General features: G+C 47.3%; 1 protein-coding gene across 1 annotated transcript in view; it reads right to left on the bottom strand.

Moving 5' to 3' along the window:
* Rrp42 (exosome complex component Rrp42) overlaps nt 1–19,474 on the bottom strand; it is a 109,292-nt gene extending 89,818 nt beyond the window's left edge. The window contains exons 1-2 of the mRNA XM_068370555.1: nt 19,247–19,474; nt 13,959–14,155 (exon numbers count right to left, since the gene is read on the bottom strand). Of these exons, the coding sequence (XP_068226656.1) occupies nt 13,959–14,155; nt 19,247–19,303 (254 nt within the window). The 5' untranslated portion in view covers nt 19,304–19,474. The remainder of the gene's footprint in view (nt 1–13,958; nt 14,156–19,246) is intronic.
* Nucleotides 19,475–21,108: the final 1,634 nt, after the last annotated feature.

Genomic DNA, 21,108 nt, shown 5'->3' with positions numbered 1-21,108 from the left:
GCCTGTCCCCTTGCCGATCTCATGGCAAGAGAGTCTATTGACACTGGATTCCTGGTCAGGGGAGGTAGAGATGTTATGAACGGGACGCAATATCCTAGACGAATTACAGAGATTATCCAGGAATCGGCCCTGAGTTGTTTCCACCCTGTCTGAGCAACTTTGTAGGCATCCCCCCACAGGTGAAAATGCAGGGGGAGTGCCTCTCCTAGCGTTTGCGGCCTTGGCTGCTCCCTCTAGGATTCTTTCCTCCCCTAAAGGACTTTTTGCCTTTCCTGTCCTTGACAGGAAAGGGCTTATTAGACACCACTGTCTTCGCTGCTGTTTTCATCACTACGGTCTTGGTTGGACGGGACTGCTGAGGTGCTGGAGGTTTATAGGGCTTAGTTGTTAAAGCCCTATGGAGGAGGGAGTCTTGATGAGACTTCCTCCAGCTCTCAGCAGCAAGTTCCACATTCTTGGGCTCAAACAGATGGACTCCCTATAGGGAGAAATGTCAGAGCCCATTTATCTCAACGCCTGGGACCTGTTGGTAGAACCTCTAAGACACTGCATCTCGACGTTTCAAGATAGTGTTTGCCCACAATTTCGAGACTTGGTGGGCAAGAAACTCGATGGTGCGAGTGCCTGAGAGTAGAAAGGTCTCCATTGCCTTCCTGGTACGCTCCTTGGAAAAATCCTCGGATCGTATCATGATACCTAAGGTCCCTAACCAGATGTCCAGCCACGAAGTAGTTTGCATTGTATACTTAGTGGCCTTTTCCTGGTTAAGGACCTTGATTGCCGAGAACGAGACCTGCCGGAAGGAGAGTCTCTCAAGAGGGACTACCCTGGTTAGCTCTTCCAGAGAGTGGTGAAGAGGAAGCGCTGAACTGGGTTCCTCCAGGATCTAGAAGTACTTCCTTTGCTGTACGCGAGGAGGTGGGAAGAGCTTGTTCATAGAGCCGGCACGGTTGGAGGAGGCAAACTCGGAGAGCTGTTGGGAGATCTTATCCCTGGTACTCTTCAGCCCTCAAGACCAGGGCTGGGCTGCACTGGTCTTTGAGGGCTTCTGAGTGCCGAAGCCGCGCGGTTTAAGACCGTGTCTTTGCCCTCTCGAGGGGGTATCTCTGGGTCGGAAAACCCATTGAAAAACCTCATTAGAGTCAGAACCTGCCAGAATGCATGTTCTGATTCTTGTTGGTCTCCTCCTGATGTAGGACTCGCAGCAAAGTCTCCTTCTATCCCTAAGAGCTCTTCTTGGGGTGAGTCGCGGACATTCCTTGAGTGGCTGGCTGTCTCCGTTCTAGGCCTAGTGGAGGACTTTGTCAGAGTTTGGGAGTCTTTGGATTCTTTCCGAGGAAGGAAGTAAAACTCCAACATCGAAGGCCTGAGTGTCATGTCCCTCCTGGTCTCATATTGAGGGGAGCTCTCTGCGTGAAGGGAGGTTTCCTCCATTGGTGCGATGGAAGAGTGTCTCTCCTCGCGCAGTTCCCGTGGTGACGGATGGTCTTCATCCAACAGGGAGGGAGAGTATTCCTGAGGAGAAACTGGAGGGACTTGCCTTGATGGTCTGCATGGAGTCGGCTTCACCCTCGGGGAAGTGACCGCGTCGGAAACTCCTCATTTCCTCTTCATAGGGGTAGAGGAAGCCATGGTTCCGTGTCTTAAGTCTAGAGCTATGGGTTGCTCTGATGAGCGGTCAGACAGGACGGGCTTGAATGCCTGTGTTACAGCTCTGACTAAAGCACTGAACCAAGGCTGCTGACTGACTGATGCTCCGTCAGACAGATCCCCTGAAGGGAAAGGGACCGAAGGTTCCCTACGAGGAGTCACCGTAATAGTTGGGTCCGCCTTAGAAGGCAGTTTAGGGATCCTGAACCCCTCTGCTTGTACCTGTTTCCCTTCTCCCGCAGTGCGTGCTGGAATGCGTTTACGGGGAGGGGAATGAGGCGATGGCGACCTTGCCGGGTGTAGATCCTGCACCCGTGCCTGTTGTGTGCGTGCGGGAGAATATTGGCGCGCACGGGCACACGGGAAGAGTATTGGCGCGCGAGCACGTGGTGGCACATGCTCATGTCTCTGTGAGTGCGCGCGGGAGATATTTGGCACGCAGGAGAGCGCCGGCACGCCGGTGAGAGTTGGCGTGTAGATGAAGGCTGCAATGTGCTTGCTGTCTCACCTGCAGTGTGTTTGTGCGCCGGAGAATATTGGTGCGCCAGCATTCGTTGGCGCGCAGGTTAGCGCGCGGGCTGGCGGGGGAGCGCTGGCACGCGGGAGATACATGGTGCACAGGCTGGCGCGTAGGAGAGTGATGGCGTGTAGGAGATCGTGGGTGCGTAGGCATGCAGGAGAGCGCAAGCGCACTGTAGTACACTAGCGCGTGGGGGACCCTGGGCGTGTTAGCACAGGGTGCGCAGGTGAATGTAGGCACATGGCACGCAGGAGAGCGCTGATGTGCAGGAGAATGTTGGAGCGCAGGCGCATGAGTTTGCTGCTTTCTATGAGAGCGAGCAGTTGAAGGGGCGCGCCGAAGCGCTGTAGAGTGACGAGCTGCTGGTGAGCGCTGAAGTTCTGTCAGATGGCGACCTGCAGGGTGATAGCTCGCAGCTGAACACTTTGGTAGAGCTACAATAGGCTCTACCGGTTACAGGAACGGTGATAGCAGGTCAGCAAGTCTGGAGGGTGGATGGTCGGCCTGCCCTTTGTAAGGGCGACCATCCACCGAAGGGGATCGCAAACGATTGGCAGAGAGATCCAGGACCGAAGTCACAAGACTAGTTGCAGGAGCAGTGACGATTGATGAATGAAGGTCAGAATGCAGCGGAGGCTCCTCTGCAGGGGACGGCTGTGACAACGATGAACCAAAGAGGTGTCTCTTCACCGGTGGTAAAGGGAGACCTCTAAGGCGAAGAGGAAGGCGTGCCTTCTGACGAATGCCCCCTCTGGGGGCCGTTGGATCAGCAAGCTGACCGTGCGCCGCAGCAGTCCTCCGAAGAGGAGTCTCTATAGGTGAACTCCCCCGAGGGAGAGAAACACTTGCAGAAGAGACAGACGTTGAACTTAGTTTCCCCCTAGAAGGATGTCAAGGAACGGGGCAAACTAAGTCGGCAGCAACTGCTGTAGAGTCTGGAGTGGCTGAGGAGATGGATGATACCGCATGAGACACCTCTGACACAACAACGTCGACAAGGGTCAGGGGATCTACCTCTGACGGCGACGATGATTGCTTAACAGAAGCACCCATGCGGATGAACTGCAACAAGGCTTCCTTGGAGGGCGGACCCGTAAGCCCCAAGGAAGCCCAAGTCTGTAAAAGGGGAGTTAGTGACAAGGTCTCACCCGGGGAGAGAGATGAGGCTGCTTCGCTGAGGGAAGCAACATCATCTCTCGAGAACCGGGGTTGGCCGATAATAACTTGGTCTATGCTACTACTCGACGGTCTCTCTTAAGAGACCGAACGAGTAGGAGCTTCAGAGGGGGGTCGGGAGACAGAAAAAGAGGCCTTGGGTTTTCCTTTTTTCAAAGAAACCTTTGAAGGAGAAATATCCCGCTTGGACTTCTTCTTACGCCGTCGCGCTAACATCTCCCACTGGGAGGAAGACCACTCCCTACATCCATTGCACTTATTAACACTATCACACCGTTGACCTCTGCATGAAGGACAAAGGGTGTGAGGATCAGTCTCCACCGCCAACATATGTCCCACAAGAGCGGCCGGAGAGTCCAGGGTAGGTGCGCATGGTCGCAGAAGTCAACTTCACACACACTAAGAGAAAAAGAAAAATCATAAGTCATTAATGGCTGCCAATATTCGGCGAGGATGAAGAGCGGGAACGTCTGTTCATCATTCGAGCCGAAAGCAAAGTAAGCTCAATCACAGGTGTGTGAGGGGGAGCAGTAGCAAGCTACCCTCCCCTACCCCCTCTAACTAGCGGTATGGGTAGTTAACCCTCATTAAAAATCAATGGCTCGTCATTTCAGCTACGCCAAAAGTAATACCCCTGTTAAATAGAGTGGTTTGTATTCCAGTTACGGAACAATTGGCAATTTGGGGGAGGGTGGTACTTAGTGGAGAGGCACCCCTTCTACAACACCAACGACAAAAGATCGGCCACTTTGCCTGATAGGCTGAGGCCTATATTTATAAAAACTAAATTCAAAAGATAACTATTAAAAGTTTTCTTGTAAAATGTTATTTTGATAATAAAATAAATTTTTGAATATACTTACCCGGTGATTATATAAGCTGCAGCTCTGCTGCTCGACAGAAAACTCTACGTAAAAAATCCGCCAGCGATCGCTATGCAGGTAGGGGGTGTACTTCAACAGCGCCATCTGTCGTGCAGGTACTCAGTACTCATTGTAAACAAAGAACTCAATTTTCTCCTCGGTCCACTGCGTCTCTATTGGGGAGGAAGGGAGGGTCCTTTAATATATAATCACCGGGTAAGTATATTCAAAAATTTATTTTATTATCAAAATAACATTTTTCAATATTTAACTTAGCCGGTGATTATATAAGCTGATTCACACCCAGGGGGGTGGGTAGAGACCAGCAATAAATGTTTACATTAATATGAGCTAAGGATTTTTTATTTCCTTTTAGAAGTTATCAAAATAACAAAAATAAAATAAATAAGTACCTGGTAAGGAAGTCGACTTGAACAATTACTCTGCCTTTTTAAGTACGTCTTCCTTACGGAGCCTCGCGATCCTCTTAGGATGCTGAGCGACCCCTAGGATCTGAAGTATGAAGGGTTGCAACCCATACCACAGGACCTCATCAAAACCTCTAATCTAGGCGCTTCTCAAGAAAAGAATTTGACCACCCGCCAAATCAACCAGGATGCGAAAGGCTTCTTAGCCTTCCGGACAACCCAAAAACAACAATAAAAACATTTCAAGAGAAAGATTAAAAAGGTTATGGAATTAGGGGATTGTAGTGGTTGAGCCCTCACCCACTACTGCACTCGCTGCTACGAATGGTCCCAGGGTGTAGCAGTTTTCGTAAAGAGACTGGACATCTTTAAGATAAAAAGACGCGAACACTGACTTGCTTCTCCAATAGGTTGCGTCCATTATACTTTGCAGAGATCTATTTTGTTTAAAGGCCACTGAAGTTGCGACAGCTCTAACTTCATGTGTCCTTACCTTCAGCAAAGCTTGGTCTTCCTCACTCAGATGGGAATGAGCTTCTCGTATTAACAGTCTGATAAAATAGGATAAAGCATTCTTTGACATAGGCAAAGATGGTTTCTTAACTGAACACCATAAAGCTTCTGACTGTCCTCGTAAAGGTTTAGTTCGTCTTAAATAGAACTTAAGAGCTCTCACAGGGCATAAGACTCTTTCTAGTTCATTTCCAACCATATTTGATAGGCTTGGAATATCAAACGATTTCGGCCAAGGACGAGAAGGTAGCTCGTTTTGGCTAGAAAACCAAGTTGTAAAGAACATGTAGCCGTTTCAGATGAAAATCCGATGTTCCTGCTGAAGGCGTGAATCTCACTGACTCTTTTAGCTGTGGCTAAGCAAACCAGGAAAAGAGTCTTTAAAGTGAGATCTTTAAAGGAGGCTGATTGTAGCGGCTCGAACCTTTCTGACATGAGGAATCTTAGTACCACGTCTAAATTCCAACCAGGTGTAGCCAAACGACGCTCCTTCGTGGTCTCAAAAGACTTAAGGAGGTCCTGTAGATCTTTGTTGTTGGAAAGATCTAAGCCTCTGTGACGGAAGACTGATGCCAACATGCTTCTGTAACCCTTGATAGTGGGAGCAGAAAGAGATCTTTCTTTCCTCAGGTATAAAAGGAAGTCAGCTATTTGAGTTACAGAGGTACTGGTCGAGGATACTGATACTGACTTGCACCAGTTTCGGAAGACTTCCCACTTCGATTGGTAGACTCTAAGGGTGGATGTCCTCCTTGCTCTAGCAATCGCCCTGGCTACCTCCTTCGAAAAGCCTCTAGCTCTCGAGAGTCTTTCAATAGTCTGAAGGCAGTCAGACGAAGAGCGTGGAGGCCTTGGTGTACCTTCTTTACGTGTGGCTGACGTAGAAGGTCCACCCTTAGAGGAAGAGTTCTGGGAACGTCCACTAGCCATCGAAGTACCTCGGTGAACCATTCTCTCGCGGGCCAGAGGGGAGCAACTAACGTCAACCTTGTCCCTTCGTGAGAGGCGAACTTCTGCAGTACCTTGTTGACAATCTTGAACGGGGGGAATGCATATAGGTCTAGATGCGACCAATCTAGGAGAAAGGCATCTATATGAACTGCTGCTGGGTCCGGGATTGGTGAGCAATAAATTGGGAGCCTCTTGGTCATCGAGGTTGCGAAGAGATCTATGGTAGGCTGGCCCCATGTGGCCCACAGTCTCTTGCACACATCCTTGTGTAGGGTCCATTCTGTTGGAATGATTTGTCCCTTCCGACTGAGGCAATCTGCCATGACATTCAAGTTGCCTTGGATGAACCTCGTTACTAGTGAAATGTTTAGATCTTTTGACCAGGTGAGGAGGTCCCTTGCGATCTCGTACAACGTCATAGAGTGGGTCCCTCCTTGCTTGGAGATGTACGCCAAAGCCGTGGTGTTGTCCGAGTTCACCTCCACCACTTTGCCTTGAAGGAGAGACTTGAAGCTTTTCAAGGCCAGATGAACTGCCAGTAGCTCCTTGCAGTTGATATGCATTGTCCTTTGACTCGAGTTCCAAGTTCCCGAGCATTCCCGACCGTCTAATGTCGCGCCCCAGCCCGTGTCCGATGCGTCCGAGAAGAGAACGTTGTTGGGAGTCTGAACAGCCAGGGGCAGACCCTCTCTGAGGCTGATACTGTCCTTCCACCAAGTCAGGGAAGACTTCATCTTCTCGGAAATGGGGATCGAGACCGCTTCTAGCGTCTTGTCCTTTTTCCAGTGAACAGCTAGGTGATATTGAAGAGGACGGAGGTGTAGTCTTCCTAACGATACGAACTGTTCTAGGGATGATAGCGTCCCTATCAGACTCATCCACTGCCTGACTGAACATCGTTCCTTCTTCAGCATGTTCTGGATGCATAACTGGGCTTGACTTGTTCTGGGGGCCGACGGAAAAGCCCGAAAAGCTAGACTGTGAATCTCCTTCCCTAAAAACACAATAGTTTGGGATGGGACCACTTGAGACTTTTCCATATTGACCAGGAGACCCAATTCCTTGGTCAGATCTAGAGTCCACTTTAGATCCTTCAGACAGCGACGACTGGAAGAAGCTCTTAGAAGCCAGTCGTCCAAATAGAGGGAGGCTCTGATGTCCGTTAAATGAAGGAATTTGGCTACATTCCTCATCAGCCTCGTAAACACAAGAGGAGCTGTGCTTAGGCCAAAGCACAGGGCTTGAAACTGGTAGACAACCTTTTCGTAAACGAATCTCAGAAAAGGTTGGGAGTCTGGGTGGAAGGGGACGTGAAAGTATGCGTCCCTTAGGTCTAAAGAGACCATCCAGTCTTCCCTTCTAACCGCTGCTAGAACCGACTTTGTGGTCTCCATGGAGAACGTCTGCTTTGTGACAAAGACATTCAGCGCACTGACGTCTAGCACCGGCCTCCACCCTCCTGTCTTCTTTGGCACTAAGAAGAGACGGTTGTAGAAGCCCGGGGTTTGATGGTCCAGGACTTTGACTACCGCTCCCTTTTCTAGTAAGAGAGACACTTCCTGTTTCAATGCTCGTCTCTTGTCTTCCTCTCTGTACCTGGGAGAGAGATCGATGGGAGACGTTGCTAGGGGGGTTTTCGTACAAACGGGATCTTGTAACCCTCTCTGAGCAACTTCACAGATTGTGCATCTGCGCCTCTCTTCTCCCAGGTCTGCCAGAAGTTCTTGAGTCTGGCTCCCACTGCTGTCTGAAGAAGCTGGCAGTCAGACTCTGCCTTTAAAGGACTTGGTTCCTTTCTTCTTCCCACGTCTCCCTTCGGCACGAGCACCTCCTCTGCTGGAGGCTCTGCCACGAAAGGGCGGAATAAATCTGGACGCTGGAGTGTCCATCCTTGGTCTTGACAAGGTAGGCAAAGGGGTGGCTTTGCGGGCAGAGGACGCAACCAGGTCATGGGTGTCCTTCTGTATCAAAGAAGCAGCAATCTCCTTAATCAAGTCCTCTGGAAAAAGGCACTTAGAGAGAGGAGCAAACAGAAGTTCTGATCTTTGACACGGTGTCACTCCAGCTGACAGGAAAGAGCAAAGGTTCTCACGCTTCTTGAGGACTCCGGATACGAACGATGCCGCAAGCTCACTAGATCCGTCACGTATGGCCTTGTCCATGCAGGACATGATGAGCAAGGAAGATTCCTTCTCAGTCGGGGAGATCTTCCTGCTCAAAGCTCCCAGACACCAGTCCAAAAAGTTGAAGACCTTGAAGGCTCTAAATACTCCTTTCAACAGATGGTCTAGGTCCGAAGGTGACCAGCATATCTTAGAGCGTCTCATGGCTAGCCTGCGGGGAGAGTCTACAAGACTTGAGAAGTCGCCCTGGGCAGAGGCAGGAACTCCCAAGCCGAGAACTTCTCCCGTGGCATACCAGACGCTCGATCTGGAAGAGAGTTTAGCAGGGGGAAACGTAAAGGCTGTCTTCCCTAGACTCTTTTTGGACTGCATCCAATCTCCTAAAACTCGTAAAGCTCTCTTGGACGAGCGTGCGAGGACGAGTCTAGTAAAGGCAGGCGAGGATGACTGCGTACCTAAAGCAAACTCTGACGGAGGAGAGCGCGGAGCCACAGACACAAACTGGTCCGGAAACATCTCTTAGAACAGAGCAAGAACTTTTCTAAAGTCCAAAGAGGGTTGCGTGGACTTGGGCTCGTCAAGGTCCGAATGTGGTTCATCAACGTGTGCCGCATCGTCATCATCAGAGAGTCCATCATCCGAGAATTGAGGAGGAAGCGGCAATGGAGTAGGTATCGGCTGGTCAGCTGAGTCCGGTCGCACGGGTGCACGCGTGACTGAACCGGACGCAACGTCATGGAACTGTTGCCCAGTCTGTGAGCTGGCAACAACCATAGCAGCGCGGGGACGCACAGCGTCTACTCCAGACTGTCTAGTCTGATGTGGGCGAGCAGAGGCAACCACACTGGGTTGCGGAGGTTGACGCACCGCGTCAAAACAAAACAACTCTGACGGTTGTTGTACCTCGCGAACGTCAACGGAAGGTTCCGTGCGTCGCTGAACGTCAACATGCGGCTGGCAGGGTACACTGGAACGCATGGGTGGCGGGACTTTCTCAGCTGGAGTGCGCAAGAAGGTCGCCTCAGCGTCCACAGGACGCACAACCGTGGTTGGTTGTAGGCAAGAGGTTGGTGCAGCAGCAACCTTCTCCGCACAAAAGTCCTGCATCAGAGACGTTAATTGGTACTGCATGGTCTGCAGCAAAGACCACTTAGGGTCTGCAGGAGCAGGTGCGGCGACAGACGGTGTAACTGCCTGAGGCGGTACCGCTTTGCCTCTCTTAGGAGGTGAGCAGTCATCGGAAGACTGCAGTGAGTCCGAACTGACCCAGTAGCTACGACTGGGCCGTTGGACTTGCGCGGAAGGGACCGACTTGCGCTTAAGAGGTCGTGAGACCTTGGTCCATGGTTTCTTACGAGAAACCTCTTCCGCAGACGAGGAATAAATGGGCTCTCTCGTCTTTGTGTGGGTGGGGCGATCTTGGGTAGATACGCCCGAAACCACGGAGGGAACGTCTGTTCGCTGATTAAAGCCTCTCGAACCCATTGGTCGTACGACATTGCTTCTCCCCTGGACTTGGGAGCTTGCAAGAGGTCCCGGACTAGGAGGACGACAGGCACGAACAGACGAACCCTCAAGCGCAACACTATCCGTAACACTATCCACAACACTATCACTCACTTTATCACTTCCCACTGCACTCTCACACTTCAGCTCCTTGACGTCCGCCATGAGCTGGTTACGGTCACTAGCCAAGGACTCAACTCTCTCACCCAGAGCTTGGATGGCACGCATCATATCAGCCATCGAAGGTTCCTGAGTGCCAGAAGGGGGATTAGGAGCAACCACTACAGGGGAAGGAATAGGTTGTGGGGCATGAGGAGAGGAAAAATCAACAGAACGAGATGAACTTCTCCTGACTCTATCTCTCTCTAGCCTACGTGTATATTTCTGGAATTCGATAAAATCGAATTCCGAAAGCCCAACGCATTCCTCACATCGATCTTCCAATTGACAGGTTTTATCCCGACAATTGGAACAAACGGTGTGAGGATCGATAGAGGCCTTCGGAAGACGCCTTGAACAGTCCCTAGCATTACACTTCCTGAATTTTGGGACTTGAGAAGGGTCAGCCATTTTGAATTGGTCAAAGGGGAATTCAAAAACTATCCAAAGTCATCAACAAATAATCCAATATCAAAAAAAGAATGCAAGGATTTATTGAAGAGAAAGCCTGCACAGCGAAAGCTCAAAACTAGAAACGTGTACTTCACCAAATAGTTGTGAAAACAAATCCAGTTAGCAACAGCGAATTAGTAGGTCTTGCCGGTAGCACGACAGAGAGAAAATTGAGTTCTTTGTTTACAATGAGTACTGAGTACCTGCACGACAGATGGCGCTGTTGAAGTACACCCCCTACCTGCATAGCGATCGCTGGCGGATTTTTTACGTAGAGTTTTCTGTCGAGCAGCAGAGCTGCAGCTTATATAATCACCGGCTAAGTTAAATATTGAAAAAAGCAATTATTTAAAAGTATGTATAACATTTGAATTTCTTTGCAAAATGCATCTAAAAGCCTCAATTATTCCGTTTCAAGACATGATATACGCAAGATGCAAAAATCAGAATCACTAATACTAATTCCACAATATACCTAATGAAGACTGAATTGGGTAACTTCGTGGTTAGACCACCTCTCTCAGAGAGATGCTGGATAACCTCCAGGCATGAGGCTGTAGGGATCCCAGAGCCTGAAGGTAAATCTGGGAATGAGGTTGACAGAGGTACCAAGGAAGCTGTCCCAGCTCACTCAGTATCTCTGTTAGTAGCAACAGAAGGTCTGGGAACCATTCTGCCTGTTGCCAAAGTGGAGCTTATTAAGGTCATCAATAGATTAGCTGACAATCTCACCCTGTTGAGGATTTGCCTCATTAGGCAGAACAGGGAGAGTGCACACAGGTCTTGGTGATCCAAAGGATGTTGAAAGGCCTCTTGGAAGGCTGCCTGTGGGTCTGGTACTGGTGAACAGTACACCGGAAGAACTCCAGTTCAGAGACTTTGAAAACAGTTATATTATTGGCAAACCCCACAGTCATTACAGTACTGTACTTTTTTTGCTATCTGAGGATCCAAAGACCACTTGGAAGCTACAATGTGAGCTCTCCTGCTCAGCTTGTCTGCCAAGACATTCTTTTTGCCGGGAACAAACCTGCCTGACAGGAAGATTGCGTTATCCTCTGTCCATTACAGTAATTCAACAGCTAGCTGGCAAAGTTGTCGTGAAATAGTATCCCCTTGTTTGTTTAGATATCCCACTACAGTTGTGTTGTCGTTCATCAACAGTATCAAGTGGCCTGAAAGCTGTTGGAATTGTTGAAGAGCAAGGAAAGTTACCCTCAACTCTAAGAGGTTTATGTGGCACTGCCGGTCTGACTCCAACCATAACCCGGAAGTCATGCGATGTAGCAGGTGAGAGCCCCACCCCTCTTTTGATGCATTGTGTAGAGTATCAAGTTGGAAGGGGGAGAAAAAAGATCTATCCCTAAGAAAGCTTAAATCCGAAATCCTCCAACTCAGGTTTTTCTTTTGCTCTGATAGCACCGCAATGCACATTCTGGGAGGATCCCTGCCTCAAGAAAAAAAAAAGGTCTTCAATGGTCACTATAGTGACTGCATGCGATGGCAACTATTGGGTGCCAGGTGTTCTGACGAAGCCAGAAGCACCAACAGGCACTGCCACAAGTGTGCTTGTGGCAAGGTTTGCACCAGGAACTGTCGAGCCCCTTTTTTCAGTCCTATGACTATTTCCTGTGATGGACTTTCCCTCGAAAGGTGCTTATTCTCACGCCTAGATATACCTAATTCTGTGTGGGCTCTAGAGGCGATTTCTCCAAGTTTATCACGATCCCCAAATTGCACCAAAACTTGATTAGCAGGGCACAGTGTCAGAGAAGGGTCTCCAACAAGTCTGGCAGGACTAGCCAATTGTCTAAAAATGGAGCAGATGAATGCTGTTGGTGTGAGCCTAAGACAAGATCAGAGTGAACACCTGAGGTACTGTCGACAGACGAAAACACAGCACTCCAAACTGGTACTTCCTTGAGGATGGATAGACTGGAAGCATGCATCCTTCAGATCCAATGTGATCATGAAGACTTTCAGTCTGTCAGCCTGTCTGACCATTGCAGTGGTCTGCATCTGAAACGGTGTTTGAAGAACAAACTTGCTGAAGGCTAAGAGATCTATGACTCGTCTCTAGTCTCCCAACACCTTTTCTAAATGAAAAAGTCAACTATAGAAGCCTGGAACCTGTCGAGGACCTCATAGAAACTCCCTTTCTCTATCATGGTCTGGAATTCTGGACTTCCTCTTGTAAGGCAGAGTCCTTCATCGATCCCTCTGCAAAGGATGGATGATCTCACTGGAGAACGAATCAGGCAAGGGTGAGAGTTGGTGAATGAGACGACATAAAGTATCCAGGGGTGGGCCCCGTGGTGATGCCACTGCTGCCACCTGAGCTGCAGGCATCCTCCCGCCGGTGGAATAGCAGGTGGAAAAGGCCCCTAATGGGGACGCCAACCACATCCGCCACCTCTCCACCTTCGTCCTTTATGTTTCTTGCCATGAAAGGGCGGATTGAAGGGAACACACTTCTTAGCAATGTTCTGCTTCGAAGGTGTCCAATCCTTAAAGAGTGGACCTGAAAATCCTAAGGATGGCCACAGAAGATGCACATCATCTTGAGACAAGCTCTACCCTTAAGGGTTGTGGTAGCCAATGTGGTAATATCCCCGACTGGTGAACGCCAGATTGGAGTTCGAGTCCCGCCCAAACTCATTAGTTTCTTTGGTTGCTGCAACCTCCCCATCCTGGTGAGCTAAGGATGGGGGGTTTGGGGGAGCCTATAGGTCTATCTGCTGAGTCATCAGTAGCCATTGCCTGGCCCTCCTTGGTCCTAGATTGGGTGGAGAGGGCACTTGGGCACTGATCATAAGTATATATGGTCAGTCTCTAGGGCATTGTCCTGCTCGATAGGGCACTGTCACTGTCCCTTGCCTCTGCTATACATAAGCGGCCTTTAAACCTTTAAGAGGACTACTCCCTGTGTCTTGCTAGGGGAGGAGGAAGAAGCAGCCTGACCAGCAGATTGACCAAGCATCAAATGATTATCACTCTTACTCGACCGTTCCCCGGAAGAAACCTATCAAGCATGGTTAGAGAGGAGGGTACTAGGGGTGAGGGAGAGAAGTCGGGACTTCTCTGACCTCAAGGTTTACCCCAAAGGGGAAGAAGCCTTCTAACATTTCTTCTCCCTCTTATGGCCATACCACACTAGGAGGATGGCCACTCCATGCACGAGTGCCCTCTGCACGTAGGGCCAAGACGGCGAGTGGCCCGCCTTGCCTGGCCAAACGCTCATGTTCTGTGCCCTCAAGCACAGTCACAGGACAATCTGAAAATAAAAACGGAAAAGTTTACATTTTTGCCAAAGCCAGTTAGTTATGTGGATGGAGACATCTGTCTTCGACCACGGCTCTGAGAGCAAAGTGGAGAACATACAAATAAGGGGGATTGGTGCTTTTCCCCACTATCACTAGTAACAACCGAACAGTTGTTGTCACCTCGTTATAAGTTTTATAGCCATATACCAGCTAGCGTTGATTTCTCCTCCCTACTGTTAGTAAAGAATGTAGGTTTTGTATTTTGTATAGGAACAAAATATAAATGTAAATTAACAAGGACTCAATGAAACAAATGATTACTTTGAAATACTGCCAGGCATATTTCACCTTACCAATTAACAAAAAAGTAGATACGACCATTCTTTGGTCGATCAGGAGCCGGTGGTTCCATTTCCATTTTAACAGTAACCAATACATCAGTGCGGTCAAGTCTAACTCTGGCAGAGCCATTAGCTGTAGATACGATGCCCGTCTCCAGTTCCAGCTGCCTATAATCCAGCCTCTCTCTGCCATCAACCCGAACACCAAGCTGTAAGAATATTTGAAACTTGTGCAGTATAATTCACAAAAAGCACTACAAAACATACATATGAAACCAAGATATGCCATTATTTCAGCTACAGAAATTAAAGTACATCAACACTAACATATTCAGTATACAGTATTTCCTTTCCAACCAAAAATTATAGAAATGGCTAATAATTCTAAAATCACAAATTTTTAAATATGACAAATTTTGAAGTAATTTGTATTTTTTCCTAACGACACAAACCTGAAGATTATTTACAGTATAGGTATATTACTTTCGGTGAAGCTGGAAGACGAGCCATAAGACTTTTAGCGAGAGATAACCACCCATACCGCTAGTTAGCATGAGGGGTAGGGCCGGCTACCCCGCTCATTCACACACCTTGGCTGAGCACCCACTTTGTTTGCAGGCAGAACTTCTTAGGGAATAGGTGCTGGTGGGCTACTCTGTATAAATAGCTCCAGGTTTGTATTGTTAGGAAAAGGACAAATTGATTTCAAATTTGTCATTTGTTCTGTCACTCTATACAAACCCTCGCTATCTATAGGGATGATTTAACCCTTAGGAAAGTGGAAGTCCGTACCAACTGTCTTTTGGCATTGACCCGCAGTTCTCTTGTCATGATGTTAGATCCGTGTGCTTGAGATACTAGTAATGTGACTTGTCTAGGTAAGAGTTCTCAGAGTCATGGGAGTCTTTGAGAATACCATAGACATTACCCAATCCACCCCTTGCTAGAGGTATTGGTGGTGCAACAAGCATTATCTTTATACTAGGTTACATAATGGAAATAGTTTTACCTGCAGAAAGGTGAGGCCAGCTGTGCTGAGGACCCTGGTGCTGATTCCCCAAGAAAAGGGAAGGTGAAGGAAAGAAAAGAAGCCAGTCTTTCTTACTCATTCACCCCCAGACTAATCCTGGGTAACCTTAGCCCTCAACCCTCTGCTACTTGTCCATCAAGGAGCTAGAGGTGTTTAACCCACTTGTTGTGCAGCCACCACAGGACCAATGGAAGATGTTTCCATGCTCCTGTGGGTCACATCTTGCAAGAAGTGAGCGGTGAAGGTTGTCCGACGCTCCCACAAGCCCGCTTGCAGTACCTGCACCACAGAGTAGTTTCTTAGAACACAAGGGATGTTGCCATGCCCCAGACGTCATGAGCTCTGGGTCGTGGTGGTGGAGGAGGGTAGGAATTAATTGCCACGTTGATGACCTTGCAAATCCAAGCCGAGATGGTGTTTTTTGTGACCGTCTTCTTGATCTCTTCATGCTGACAAAGAGTGCCAATACATGGGGGCGAGCTGCTGCTGTTCTTTTAAGGTAACTCCTCAGACTCCTTACTAGACAAAGTAACAGTTGGTCTGGGTCATCGGTTACAGAACAAATATTCTCAATCCAGAAGGGCCCAGATCTAGGATTCGCTATCGTCTGATGGGAAAACTTTCTGCTGATCGGTGTCCATGATCATACTAGGTATACCAGTCTCTGAGAGGGGAGCAAGGTTTACCAAGATCTTAAGAAACTAGCAAAGCGCTAGAATTCTACCTCGGTGCTAAAGAAGGGTAGCCACCATGTCTGCTAGAATACAGTATACCAGTCGTCCTGATATCTGTGGAGACGGATACCAATTCTGTGAGACTAAGATGACACTAGTACGAACACTCTCGTGAAGACCTGAGGTGCCGTGAAACGACCGAAGCACAGCACCTTGAACTGATATTGCTTGTTGTCAAATACTGTATGCTCCTTAGATACTTTCTTGAAGACAGACGGACTTGGATCTGGATTTATGCGTCCTTGAGATCCAGTGTACAGTACTCATGAAGTCCAGTGGTCTTCCCGCTTGTCTGGCCATGTCTGTTGTATCCATCTTGAACAAAGTTTGTCTGACAAACTTGTTCAAGGCTGAGAGATCGATGACTGGTCTCCAGCCTCCAGACGAGATGCCTTTTTCACAAAAAAAGAGTCGACTGAAGAAGCCTCGGAACCTGTCGAGGACCTCTATGAAAGCACCTTTCTCCAACATGGTCTGGACATAGGCCCGAAGGGTCAGCTACTTTGCGGATCCCTTTACGCAAGAGCTTGACGGGACTGGATCCAGAGTCAGTGGAGGGAGATTTTATGATCGGGACGTGATACCCGGAAAAGATCAGTGAGACCATCCAGGGCTCGACCCTGAGCTGCAGCCACCTCTGCCAGCGGCTTTGCAGGCATTCCCCCACAGGTGAGCAGATGGGAGGATTGCCTGTCCTAGCACCTCTATTTCCCTTACCTCCATAGGAGGACTTGCACCCTTTGTGATTTTTATTGGGAAACGGTCTCTTAAGCTCTCTTTGTGACAAAGCAGATGTTGCCATGGTAATCCTACTTATCAGCGGTTTCGTCTGAGGCTGCTTCTTTTATGGCGGAGGAGCACGACAGGGCCTCGATGTTAGGACCCTATGGAGAAGGAAATCTTGGTTCGACTTCCTCCATCTCTATGCCACCGGCTCGACATCTTCCAGTTCGAACAGAGAACTCCCCTCGAAAGTTGAATTCCTCAGCCTCATAACCTCGGTATGTGGAACCTGCCTATTATCGAGTCCCGATGCCTATGGATGGTGTTGGCCCACCGGTTAACCAACTGGTGGGAAATGAATTCAATTGTCCTAGTACCGAACAGCATAGAGGTCTCCATCAATTTCCTGGTGGACTCTCTGGACCAGTCTTCAGTCTTAATCAGGTGACCCACTTATCCCAACCAAAGGCCAAGTCACGAAGCGGCCTGCATGGCATACTGTACTTTGTGACTTTCTCTTGGTTGATAATCTCTGACACCAAGAACAAGACGGAGAGCCGAGACAGTCTCTCGAAGGGGACCACTCTGGTCAATGCCTTGGTCAATGCCTCTCCAGAATGGTCTAGCAGCAGGGCTGGAAGAGGCTCGTTGGACACCTCGTAATACCACCTCTGCTGCACAAAGGGCAGCAGGAGGAGTTTTGAGGAAGAGCTGGTGATCTGTGAAAGTGCCTTCATCCGGGCACTCTTCAACCCATCTGACCAAGAGAAAGCTGCACTGCCCTACAAGGTCTCAGAGTGCCATAGGCGTGGTCTAAGACCGTGTCTTTGTCATCTCGAGGGACTGCCGATGGGTCAGACAAGCCATTGATGGCCCTAATGAAGGCAAAGACCTGCCAGAAGGCATACTCTGACTCTTTCTGCTCTGCTTCCTTTAATCTTAGACAAACGTCCTTGAAATCAAGGTAGTCATCCACCTCCAAACTATCACCCATATGAGCCCGTGGGTGGGTTGAAGTCGTCAAGATAGACTGCTGCAGAAACGTCTCTTGCTGACATCCTGGCTGAAGGATGGGAAGCTTTTCATGACCTCTCTTGCTGAGGTCCAGAAGCTCTTGCCGAGGATTTTGGGATGGCATTAGAGTCCTTCGGCTCCTCACGAGGAGGGAGGTAGTCCTCCTCAAGAGAAGGCTTGGAAGTTCTCTCCTTTATAGAAGGACGTTGTTCCTCTCATGAAGGAGAAAGTTCCGTGAGCTTCTCGAAAGGCGTGGCCTTCAAGTGCTCTATGGAGTGATCGAGAGGCAGCGTTGGGAGAGACTCCGCGAGAATCTTGTAGTACCTCCTCTAAAACACATACAGAGGAGGTAGGAGCTTGGAGGATGAGTTAGAGTGGAGCAAGGAGGTGGACCCAGTTACCTGAGACACTACCTTCTGTTTGGCACTCTTTATCCCCTCTGACTTGGGCATAGCTGCACTTGCCCTCAGGGGTTTCTGAATGCCACAGAACTGGTTGAAGACCGTTTCCTTCCCATCTAGAGGGGCTGCCAATGGACCTGATAGTCCATTGATGGAACGGATGCAGGCTAAAACCTGCCAGAAGGCATGCTCAGACTCCTTCCTCTCATCCCCCATTAGCTTAAGGCTCGCGGCGGCTGGCAAAGCGTCGTCCTCGGGATCGCTTTGGCCTCCACATCTGAACTCTCACCCATAGGAGCCCGGAGTGGGTCGAAGTTGTCAACGGGATAGACCGGAGACAGTGAGACTGCTGAGGAAGTGCTCGCTTCTGGCTCCTAAGGAAGCAGCGAAAAGGGAAGCCTAGCCAAGGATTTCTGAATGGTGAATAAATCCTTCGGCTCCCTGCTACGAGGAAGGTGATCTTCTGTAAACGAGGGCCCGGGGCTCTGTTGGTCTACTGGCGGGATGGGAGTCCCCTGCCAGACGGAGCACGGCGCGCCCAGTCGCAGGTCGTACCTCCTTAGGCACTATCTCGACCGGCGAGGGATGGAAGGAGATCCCGGAAACAGAAAATATATATTTTCCTGTAATAAATAATGAGATTTCACCAAATTTGATTTCATTTCAATTATAACAAAACCAGATTTTAGTGAGGGTGTAGTAGGGAAGGAAGTAGTCGAACTGGTTGTTCTATTTGTTTGCCACTGAAAAGATGGTTAAATTTGGTTAAAGCATGTTATTTACTACAGGAATACATATATTTTCTGTTCGAAATGTAGTCCCGTCCGCTACTATAATTTTACCTTTATTGTTATTGACAGTTTCCTTTTTCTTGTGATTTAGATTCTGTACCCTTTTAGAGATCTCACAAGTACTCAATAATGACGTTTTTCCAGTTTTCCCACACTCAAAATCACAGGTTTCCACTTGTGTCTGTCAGTTAAGTACAACGGCTTTTTTGTGGTGGAAATAAAGGTCAAATTTGTTGAAAGCACATCATTTCCTGTAGGAAAAGTTTTTTTTTTTTTCTCAGAGATGTTGTCCCATGTTTTTCTTTAAATTTTACATATATACTAGGAATGGTTAACAAGTGTGTCTGCCATTCAACAAACTATCAAAATTAAAGTAACTAACTAGAAAACTTTAACATAAACTAATCATTTGAAGTTCGAAAATAAAGGATCTACCGTGACTACACTACGCAGGACTAGACCAGAGAAAGCGTTACACTTACAAGCATAGATTAGTTTACAGTATGGTAAATGAATTGCATTACGAAAACATTAGCTAACCGTGATTATTTTTACAGCAATCCTTATCCCTTGGGATAGGAGAAACAAAATATATAGATTCGCATACCTTCACGCCATCAACTATATATCTTTTCTCGGCGTCGCTCAAGTTTAAATCTGTCATTTTGTTTCCAAAACGCTATGTTGGATATCGAATAGTCAACTAATCAAGAATATTGTTAGAATTAAGTTCACATAACACCACGGTAAGAGTATTGACAAATTCAACTTTGGATCGTACAAATACAAGGCAGCGTGTTATTTACATCGGTTAGTTTACTAAATTTAGTACAATTTACTTCTTTCTAATTTAGTAAGGAACTTAGGGGACGTATAAGGAATATAACCATGTGTCGCCCTCCGCATACCACAATCGTTACTCTGATCCGTGTTCTAATTATTATTAATCGTTTTTCAAAACAAGTCGTTTTCTCTAGATAAAACGCAATTTAAAACAAGCTATTTAATCATTCTAGAAATTAATGAAGGATAAACCACAGCTATATAAAAAAAATACTTTCGTTATGTGCATCCACGCAAATTGTATTTTACAGTGAAGCACTTACAAGTGATAAGCCTAAATATCTTCGTGATTGCTTGGTCCCCTACCTTCAAGCTACCAGCGCTGCTGTAAGAGTTAGACATAGACTATTCGAAATCAGCGTGAATCATGCAATAGGAGGAAGAACGTTTAGTTATGCTGCACCGAGACTCTTCAACGACCTTCCACTTGATGTCAAGAATAGCAAAAATGTGGCAGCTTTCAAGAAAAGCCTGAAGACTTATCTTTTTAGAAAGTGTTATAAGAGTGACCTGAAAACTATTAAGCCTGAATACAAATGCTAGCGAAATAACTGATAAGATACAGAACATAATATTAACTGGAAAGAAATTATTTTCACACACCAAGGCCCGCCTGGACAGACTTCATTGTCTGATGGAGGGCGAGAAATAAACCCGTAAAAGTAAGTAACATCATCAATGCACAGACGTTGTTTATCTTAATCTTGCTTACATTTCCATTCTATCACAGTAATAGGACTCAAGATTTATTTTCTTAATCGTTAAACTTACTACTTTTTAGGTCTCTAACCTTTACTAAAATGTAGCATGTCTTTTATCACAACTGATTTTAGATTGTTAAAACACCAAATGAAACGTAAGCTATTCATATTATGGTCAAACTGATTTACTACATATTTACAATTATCTATCTAACCTTATAGGCAAACATCATCAATAGCTTCCGTACTTAACTTTTAGTCACATTAAGTAACGCCGAATCATTCCGATAGATAATCATGTCAGCAATCCCTTCATATACGAATATTAAACGTTGGTATCTATGCTTTACACGTTTTCATTATTTTCACAAGGCTCATATTTTCACCTCATAGATGCCATATCCTTCTGTTCTCGTTCTACCACCATTCTTGAGATTTATTACATTTTCCACCATAATTAAATGATAAATAGCTTTAGCAGAGTGGGTCAGTAATCAATGTAATTAGTGAGGTGTGAAAATTAGTTAAATGAGTAAATTTTGTAAATCAGTAAACCTCGTGAATTTTAATTACGATTCAATTTGTCCTCCCACCTTTCACCTTCTTCATCTTAATCGTGTCCTGCAGGTGTTATACACACAGTCTAATTACCCATTATTGAAGGGGGTCAAGAAATTCTGAGAAATCTTTAATTCCATCGATGGAGGGAGTAGAGATGAGGAAGATATTCCACCAGGGAGTGTAATTCGCAAGTGTCAAAGTGTATAAACTGCACAAAGTTAAACAAACCAAGTGACCACACACTAAATTCTAGAGACTTCAAAGCTTATGACTTATAATTGAAAAGACTAGCGGAAAATGCTGATCATGGTTACTAGAGATGTCATAAACTGTGGCTATGTAAATATACAATCTGTAGGTAATA

Source organism: Palaemon carinicauda, chromosome 3 (assembly GCF_036898095.1).
Source record: "Palaemon carinicauda isolate YSFRI2023 chromosome 3, ASM3689809v2, whole genome shotgun sequence".
Taxonomy (NCBI): Eukaryota; Metazoa; Arthropoda; class Malacostraca; order Decapoda; family Palaemonidae; genus Palaemon; species Palaemon carinicauda.
This window is presented reverse-complemented; position numbering and strand designations above follow the sequence as displayed.